The sequence below is a fragment of the Mytilus edulis genome, chromosome 14 (assembly GCF_963676685.1).
Source record: "Mytilus edulis chromosome 14, xbMytEdul2.2, whole genome shotgun sequence".
NCBI classification, from domain to species: domain Eukaryota; kingdom Metazoa; phylum Mollusca; class Bivalvia; order Mytilida; family Mytilidae; genus Mytilus; species Mytilus edulis.
The window spans coordinates 16,770,649-16,780,650 of record NC_092357.1 but is presented as its reverse complement, the minus strand read 5'-3'; the positions used below and the strand labels follow the sequence as shown (position 1 = coordinate 16,780,650).

At 30.8% G+C, this 10,002-nt stretch overlaps 1 protein-coding gene across 1 annotated transcript; it reads left to right on the top strand.

Moving 5' to 3' along the window:
- The first annotated feature begins 1,089 nt into the window (after positions 1-1,089).
- On the top strand, positions 1,090-8,419 carry LOC139502874 (uncharacterized). Its single transcript, XM_071292525.1, has 6 exons — positions 1,090-1,255; positions 3,046-3,128; positions 6,056-6,124; positions 6,668-6,682; positions 7,666-7,683; positions 8,304-8,419. Exons 1-6 carry the CDS (start codon positions 1,206-1,208, stop codon positions 8,402-8,404), a joined length of 336 nt encoding a protein of 111 aa, XP_071148626.1. The 5' UTR covers positions 1,090-1,205; the 3' UTR covers positions 8,405-8,419.
- Positions 8,420-10,002: the final 1,583 nt, after the last annotated feature.

Below are 10,002 nucleotides of genomic sequence, written 5' to 3'. Positions count from 1 at the left end.
ATGTTGATTTTTTTTTTCAGAGAATAAGATAATTTTAACCAAAGTAACATAAGACGTATGTGACACAACTGTTTATTTCAATATCCTTTTACTTTGTGTTTGATTTTGCTGTCAACTCTTTTTATTTGAACGCCACTGAGTCATATGTACGTGAACCGTGGTGTAGCGTTTCGTTTATTTGAGCGCCACTGATTCATATGTACGTGAACCGTGGTGTAGCGTTTCGTTTATTTGAGCGCCACTGAGTCATATGTACGTGAACCATGGTGTAGGGTTTCGTTTATTTGAGCGCCACTGAGTCACATGTACGTGAACAGTGGTGTAGCGTTTCGTTTATTTGAGCGCCACTGAGTCATATGTACGTGAACCGTGGTGTAGCGTTTCGTTTTTTTCAACTTCAGATAAAAAAAAGTACACTAAGAAGTCGAATTCATATTAAGTCTTAAAGTTGTAAATTTATATAAAAGGGACAATTTTTATTTTAAAATTGAAAACATGTTCCCTAAAAACAAAACAAACAATTCAAGATATGTTTCAAATAACAGCTGACGAGTTCCGAAACTTCATAATAGTCCTCACATTCGACGAGGCAATAAAAGTAGCCCTAACTTCTAATTACGTTTAGTCGTAATCAGTGTAAAGAAAAAAAAGACAAATATGCAATCAAAAGCAATAAATAGCCGAACAACATACTTTTATCCAACACATTTGATCTGTTAAGAAAATTTACAAATTTCAAGTTCTGTTTAGGTGTTATCGATTGCAGTAGCCATTATCTTAACCGCTATTAAGTACCAATGATTAATAATGTGAAAGAAATCGTTGAAATGTGTACTAGTATTAATAATCAGTTTGTATAACTCCGCTTGTGTATTCGAGCTGCGATTATACAAGTGGAACCAGTATCTGAGACATATTGACCAACACCTAGTAGACAATGTAACTATAACATAATATATATATATACTATTCTGCAGGTGAACAGTCAAAAAGGACCAAACATAAGTACATGGTTAGATTGTCATAATGTCATCTGGTTTGAGAACTTTTGGAAGATCATTTACGGATTTGTTTTCTTTTTTTTTTTAGCAAGTGCACAATATTGCAGGTTCCCATGTTTCCGCTTCGATGTAGGAACTTGGGTGAATGACAGAAGTACCTTTGTCTGGTCGTGTTCAAATCCTTTAGTTCTAACAATAGATGGTATGGAGGAAAGAGTGTGTTACGCAAGACGTGGACCATTTCTTGTATCAAGGTACGATATTTAATTTTTGCAAATACAATTAGCCGTTCAAAATTAGATTTCTTTTCATTACCCTTTCACACGTCTGTGTGTGACTTCAACTAGATAGGGTAATATATATAATCTAGAACTGTTTTTATCTATTAAATAGCACCCTTTAGATGTTTCGAACTAGATCTTGCGTACAAAATGAAAAACTTGTATCTATCACGATTTGTTTTGTAATATATCAGTATCTATATTTTCATATTTTGTCTCCAATGATTTCTTTTAGAGCTTCATTTTCTCTAATTTCATAAACATTTACAAATAGATATAGGAAGATATGGTATGAGTGCCAATGAGACAACTCTCAATCCAAGTAACAATTATAAAAGTAAACAATTATAGGTCAAGGTACGACCTTCAACACGGAGCCTTGGTTCACACCGAACAGCAAACTATAAAGAGCCCCTAAAATTACTAGCATAAAATCATTTAAACGGGAAAACCAACGGTCTAATCTATAATACAACGAGGAACGAGAAACACGTATGAACTACATAAACAAACGACAATTACTGTACAACATATTCCTGACTTAAGACAGGGGCTAACATTTTCAGCGGGATTAAACGTTTTAATGGTACCAAACCTTCTCCATTTTCTGAAACAATAGTAAAACATCAAAACATAGAAACACACACTTTAAAATATCAATTGGAAGGCTAAGCTCAATCAAAAAACCCAAATTAACACATAATGAACGAATAGATTTGATCTGTGATACCTGAATGCAAATATAAGGGATAAATAATTAAGGTATAAAGTAAATAAACAGGTTTAAACAAAGTTAAAGTATGATACCACTGTGAAATATTAAATAATTTTAGAAAATCACCACTTTTCAAAAAACTAGCGTTATATTATACACAGGTAAATGAAAGTGATTTTGTAGCTAAGTATACTTCTTCGTCTGTGTGTATAATATCTTCCGTTTAGGAATACCAAGAAATTTCTTTGATATCAATAAAACTAAAATCTGCTAAGATATTCTCACCTGAATATATTGTTATTGTTTCTTAGATATGATTTTTGTCTCTATCGAAAAGAAGTCTTTAATAAAGGTCATAAATAAAATGGAACAGGCTGTGACTCACAGGTAAATCAACCAAATTCTACGATTCAAATATTCTTTTATGTAAAATTAAGGCTTATTACGTAAAAGTAACATTGCAACTGCCATGTCTTAGATAACTGTGCTTTTATCATATAACTGACTGTTGATTCATTAGTAGGTACTAAGTTTTATGAATTTAGGGGAAAATATGGGGAAAATTAAATTTCATAGTTTTTCCAAAGTCTGCCTACATGTACAAGACTATAGAAACATTGATTTTTTTTATTATTTCAAATTGCGGTTCATCTTTACATACAAAATCTACGAAAACTAGCTTTCCACGAATAATAATAAATCCACATTAATTCTATATTTTTCAAATTTTAATAATTTTGACAGGATTGAAGAATTATTTATTTTTTCGTATCTTTCATATCATGTTATCATGTATTGAGTGCATGTGCTTTGGTGAATAGATATTTAAAGGTGTGATATGAGTGTCAATGACACAACTCTCAATCCAGGTCACAATTTGTAAATGTAAACAATTATAGTTCAAAGTACGGCCTTCAACACAGAGCCTTAGTTCACAAAGATCAGCAAGCTTTAAAGGGCCCCAGAAATGACTAGTGCTTAGTTCTGTATTTTCTAATAAAAAAAAAGTTGTACAAAATGTATATTGTTTGTCCTTTCATTTTTACAGATCTGGAAATACGTACAGGTGCATAAAATATACTGCTTTTAACAGTAAAGTCGGAGTTTCCCTTATCTATGCTACACAAGCTAGTGAGTAATGTTTTATGTATGAATAGCAAGATTCGTTTGCCCTAATCCAGTTACAAAATTTGAACATCGATAAAAAGGTATAATAAAAAAAAATCCGAGGCAAATTCAAAAAGAGGAAATCAAATAAATATCAACTGTTATTAATCAGCAAGACAAGCAACAAAAGTCACTGCCATATTTCTGACTTGGTACAGGCATTTTCCGACGAAAACCGGTTTCATTGCAATTTTAACCTCCAACTTGTATGACGATTGTTAATAGCTATAGATTAATGTGACTATATTAGAATGCAGACGAAACTGTGTATTTTTTTTTTTTTTTTTGCATTTGATACAATATTGTGGTTTAGTTCATATACACAGATATCTGATTTTTTATGTATCAATCTATCGTATGTCTAAAACCGAGATAAATGACATAAAGAATAATTAGAAAGAAAAAAAATATACTTGCAGCCATTTGAATTGTCACCAAACTTCTCTCTTTGTGTTTAGTAAGTAGTGAAGCAACGTTTGGTACGGAAAGGTTGAAGATAAACGGACAATCAAAAATATCCATTAATTAAATCAAAAACATAACTAGAAAAGACATAAAATAATACAAAAATTAAAATTAAATAGACAATAAGAACCTCAAAAAGCAAATGCTAAATTCATGTGCTGCATGTTATTCAGTTACTCTTATTATGTAAGAAGTCAAATAATTATTTATTAATTTTAAGTTGTAAATCCGATTTGATTGGTTTACCAAATTGTTATGATAATGCAACGAATCCTAAACAGTCTTGAAACTTTACACTCAGTTATAATTGCGAATCATTGTGCACAGTTCTTAGTCTTTTGTAGAATATGTTGCTTGTGTATTTTTGTGAACTTGGATTTCTCCACTTTTCAGATAACCAGATGTCTGCCTTTATTCCAAAACATTGTCTTCATGAATATTTCAATTTTTCAAAATACTTTGTACATTCTCCTTCGACTTATATCATTTAAAAAAGGAATTTGGAATCAATTACTAGTAAATGCTGAACCGTACAATAGTCCATACCAACCATAAAAACCTGACTCCCGAAAAACAAACTCCAACGATAAGCACAATTACCTATCATCTTATTAAGAGATTGGGTCTCTTCTTACTTTATCACTTACAATCAGTCGGACGGTTCACGCAGTGTCTAAAATAGATAACAAGCTACCAATAACACTTTGTAAAAACAATCTATGCGGCGAACTTTGAAGTGTAAACGGCATGTGTTGCTAGTATAACTTACACAATAATGAAAATGGTACTTGATTCTAAGGGCAGGCGTGCCTGGAAGAGATGGCACTTAAGTTTCACAATATTTTCATGTATTTATCATCGGAGAAATTTAAAGGAATTATTATCGATCAAATAAGGAATTACTGTGTGTTTTTTAGTTAACGTATCAATAATTAGACTTTGGTGAATATCTCTTCAATAACATTAACGATACCAATTATACTATACCGGGGCTTATTTGTCTATTAATGTCTCATTCGTAATCTTAAAGGCCAAAACATTTTAAGATCCCAAACCGTATACAAACTTTGAAGAACTGATCCAAAACAAAAAAGAATCAAAGTTAAAATTAATTCAAATTCAGACAACGAAGCAAAGCTATGCAAGAGGAATATTCACAATTCGTAACTGTTGCCATTTGAATAAAACAATAGCTATATTTTCATGCCAGTATTGAAGTACTACCTGCACGGCTTATAATACAAAACTTTCTTACACAGTTTTAAAAAAATATAGGAATAATAAACTGATGAACAACTTACCTTTTAATAGTCATGTGTAGCTTTGTAAACAAGTGTTGTAATTAAATAAATGTATTGCGTTAGGTGTTCTTTACGATTCTCTTGATTTGAAATTATGTAATTTGTATAGTTTAAGGATTACAAAAATTCCAATATTTGTTATCTTAATAATAAAGTGGACATTATACAATTATTGACTTTTGATTAAATTGATACAATGATTTATCAACCCCAGAGATATGAAAATCACCATTGCCAACGGACGAGGGTGAATGTCATATCTCAGGGGTTGATTAATCATTCTATCAACTGAAAGCAAAAGTCAGCAAATGTTTTATAATATGTCTTTATATCCTTTTCTATTTTTCTAGAATTTGCTCAAGATACTTTTAAAACTGCTCTCTATTTGTATACAAAATACATCATCTGCTTTTGCAGTTATTAATTTTCATAAGTTGAAATATTCAATAAAATTTTCTTTAAAAAATAAATACCGTAAAACAATAAGAAGAGAAATAAGAAGAACAAGAAAAACCCGAAATTTGTACGACGTCATAAATCTACGTCTTTGACGTTGCCTTGGAGTATTTATATTTAGGTACACGAACGCTGTTCTAAATTTATTATCCTCTGGTGATTTTTTCCCGCGGTGAATAAAATGTTTTATCAAAGAGGATTCCCTATGCTTTTAGCAAATGAGAAAACAGAAAATTTATAGTCATATAATAATATATATCACATGTGTTCCCTAGACACGAGTAAAATTGTAACGATGGGATCATAGATATGCTCTTAAATGCTTATGAGGTAACAACAACAGGGATTTGATGAATTGTAATGATTTGCAAAAACGGAAAAATAGAAATGGTTGTTATGAATCATGTCAGTACCAAAGCACTTTTTACTAAGATGGCGATAACTTCGCAGAGTAGCAGTTTATCAGTAACACTGCGAGATAATGAATACATTCCAGAACCTTCAGACCGTGTAAATGTCAAAGCTATGGAATAGTGTTAGAATCAAAACTACACGAGAAAAAAACTTTTCGTTTGTTTGTATTTCATTTTAATTCAATTGTTTAAAAAAGATCGATACCAAGAAATGTACATCAAAAGTATTCTAAATTTTTGTTTATATTGCTTTCAGGGACATTTAAAAAAGAGCCATCTATTTGTGACGTTTGTTCAGGAAGATATTCACCACTAGTTATAGTCGGTAAATATACTTTATTCAAATAATTTATATTTGAACGTATAGGTTAAAATCTGCATTGAAAACCATGTACTGCTACTATGTTAGATCCAGAAAAAGATTTTTTTTTACGTCGAGAATATGAAAAAAAAAGTAATTTACTGCATTTGTTTAATACTGTATTGCTGTTGATTATCAACTTTTTCCGAATTTTTTTGTACTTTTTTGTAAGATTTACTTGTTATGTCATATACGTAGTTCGGTTTACAATAATTTTTATAGCGCTATAGAACCAGGTTTAATCCACAATTTTCTACATTTGAAAATGCCTGTACCAAGTCAGGAATATGACAGTTCTTGTCCATTCGTTTTTGATGCGTTTTGTTATTTGATTTTGCCATGTGATTATGGACTTTCCCAATTGATCTTCCTCTAAGTTCAGTATTTTTGTGATTTTACTTTTTAATTATAACAGAAATAGTTGTCGTATTCAATTAACAATTTGTCGATTTTAATTGTTTAATATTGAATATACCCTAGTTTTATTGTTCTCTTTTTTTTATTTAGCAAAAGGTCAAAACTGTAAGTATAACCTTTAACCTTTCATTGTTGTATTACAGAAATAGGAAACATCATTAAAAAGCAATCTAACTTAAACTGTTCTCATACAATAGTTCACGGTATTCCTTTTTAGAAAAATATTGATGGCTAAAAAAATATGATTCGTTGAAACTATCCCATGATACGTTTGACACAGCATCGTTCGTCTGGTCTACGACATCCATTATAATCAGTTTTAAAGCTTTTTACATATCGGAATCATATCAAATTTCGTGCTTTGTGCTTAATTCAGGCGTATGATAATAATATGACATATCAAATAATAAACATTACATTATTATCAAAAAATTATAATCCAACGTATAAAATGTTATCTATGTGAATGTCATGTTCCCGTAAAACGAACAAAAGGCGGACAATACCAAGGGGGAAATTAAAACTCATAAGTCTATAGAAACTGACAACGCAAAAAAAAGCAAAAAAACAAAGATGACAAAAAGACCGCAAAATTCACTTAAAATTACATACAAAAGTAAAGATTGAGCAACACGTACCTAACCAAAAACTTGGGGGATATCAGGTACCTAGGAATTTTGAGAGAATCTTCAAAAGATACCAAAGGCACATTCAAACTCATATGTCAAAAATAAACTGACAACGATATGGCTGAAAAAGAAAACGAATAGACACACAATAGCACTAAAAACTTGGGGTGGTATAAGTTGCACTCGCTTCGTTATATTGAACTTCGGTGTTAAGCAAGTGTTTGATTTATTGATACAATCATAATCCCGAAATGCTTAAATTGATTGTTGATGTATTAGTTATTTGAAAATATGTTCGATGAGAATGTTTATCTATACAAACTTTATAACTTTATATTTTAGTGGACGTTTATTTTAGAAACAATAGAAATGAATTAATCGTTTATATATAGACATGATAGAAGTAAGATAAAGTGTCCTGTCTGTCAAAAAAATACGAATAAGAAACTCTTTTTTCAGACGAGCTGGCAAGACAAAGTAAGTTTTATACATTGTTATACTAGTTATCATTTATTTAAACAATATTACAATGAAGGGATTAGCACAGTTTACCATTTCTTTGACAAATTATACTACAAACCTGTTTTGTTCATGACCACACCCTACGTGTGTTTCTGTCGAATAATTTCTACATTTAAACAATTTCCACAGATTATAAAAACGTATTAAAACGTGTAGGAAATACTATTTGATAGTTGTTTAAATATATCAATATAGCTATGTCCAACACTATAAAGCATGATATAGAACCAGGTTTAAACCACAATTTCCTACATAAAGAAATGTGTTTACCAAGTCAGAAATGTGACAGTAGGTTTCTATTTGTTACTGTGTTTGAGCTTTTGATTTTTACATGTGATAAGGGACTTTCCGTTCTGAATTTTCCCTGTAGTTCGATATGTTTGGTTGTATTCAAATTTTCTGTTATTTTATCCTTGAGAACGAAAATTTTCATACTTGTTATGTTAATATCATTATACAAGGGATAGATAACTCTTTATACATTGTTAGTTTATTATTAAATACAGACAATTACAATTCACGGAGCATTCGTGATATACATTACTTAAATCATAATATATGTCTTTTTTTAACAGTGATCTCGGGACGTAAGTTATTTACACTTCATATTTTGTTTTATTTTTTTCATGAACAAGTGGGGCGAAAAATACCAGAGGGACATTCAAATGTAAATTGATACCTTAAAATGTTGCATTGATAATATTTACATGTTTTCCTATAAATTATGGTTTCCTCGTTTTTAGGTAAAACAGATGCAGGTAAATGGTGCATTTGTATAGCTGTGCATGTATAAATTCGCAGCCGTTTTATATTTTGACGATTATTCTTTTCGCAAAAGTTCGAGTGACTTTCATAAAAAAAACTTTCGAAAAAGTAACTGGTACAATGTCATTAACATTTCTGTATAATTCACTGTCAATTTAATGATTAGATTATTTTGTGAAGCATACGTAGTTCGTGTGCATGAAAAGACCAACAGTATACAAGTAGCATACGTTTGGAAGGGCTCGAAGAACACATAAAGATATGGGACACAAAAGTAACGATCATAGAGTACTTGCTGTTAATGAAAGCTATTTTAATGTGTCCGTCGGCTGTTTTCTGCTGTTTGGTGGGGTTGTTGTCTCTTTGACACATTCCCCATTTCCATTCTCAATTTTATTAAATAGTCAATAAACCCTGATTCCCAAAAATTATTTTATGAACCAGTACATATGCAGCGCAATTAGAATTCGACAAACAATTTTTGGCTCATTTATTTATTTAATAAAGTCAAGCAGTTGTAATTTTTTAAATGATGTAGTCAAAGTGTTCCATAAAACGAATCCAAAATCAAAAAGTTCTGTCTAAGTTTTGGTCATGCAAATGCTTCACATTTTAATCTCTGTTTCGCAGGATTAGTTTTTCACATGTTTTAAGCCCCCATTCAAAGGAGACATCACAATCATCTACCATTTAAGCTTTCTTTTTTCTATTTTTCCCTCACAATAAGCTCGTCCCGCTTTTATCATATATACATAGACCCTTTTAAAGTCTTAAATGTGTATATACGAACTTTCAGTATTTTGCGCTGGCTCTATTTTGATACTTCATGTACATGTAAAACACAAAATCGGATGTCGATGCAGATTGATTCCGACACCTTTGTGAAACAGTCATAAACCTTTTTCGTAAGTCATCCTACGACCAGTCGTGAATTGTACAATATACGAATCCTTTTGAAACGATAATAAATTATATGTTATGTAATGAAGTGAAGAAAATGTGAACCAACATAAGGATCAACGATTTATTTTGCGTTTTAGATTTCTCCTATATGCTGATATGTCTATTAGTCTGCTTTTTGTGTTTTATTTTCATTTTCAAATAAAAATTTAACAATTCATACTGGAATGCCTATCTGAATAAACGATGCCTGTTTTGGTTTATTATATTTTTTATTTCTATTCATACAGTGACTATACATTTAAATTGATTTCACCGACAAGCTATGACATCTATTTATCAAAGGAACGGGTTTTCCATATTTAATGACCAGTCTTTATTTAATTAACACTTTTTGAACATTTTGATAGGTCCATCTTATGTATTTACCGTTGTTCATATATAGATACATTGCTTCGTATTATAGGATTCTATTTCAGGCTTAGGGTGTAACAGACCACCAATGTGTCCTATAAAAGATTGGTTTCAGGACAAACCCTGCGTCGATTCAAAACCAATCATTGACGATGGATTCATGTGTAATAGCTGTATCAGATATTAAAACAGAAT

What these genes read in the sequence shown, in the direction of transcription:
- LOC139502874 (XM_071292525.1), top strand. Translation starts at nt 1,206, where the DNA reads ATGGAGGAAAGAGTGTGTTACGCAAGACGTGGACCATTTCTTGTATCA. An exon ending in GGACCATTTCTTGTATCAAG is followed by an intron (nt 1,256 to 3,045) that starts GTACGATATTTA and finishes TCATTTTTACAG; the next exon opens with ATCTGGAAATACGTACAGGT. An exon ending in TATCTATGCTACACAAGCTA is followed by an intron (nt 3,129 to 6,055) that starts GTGAGTAATGTT and finishes TATTGCTTTCAG; the next exon opens with GGACATTTAAAAAAGAGCCA.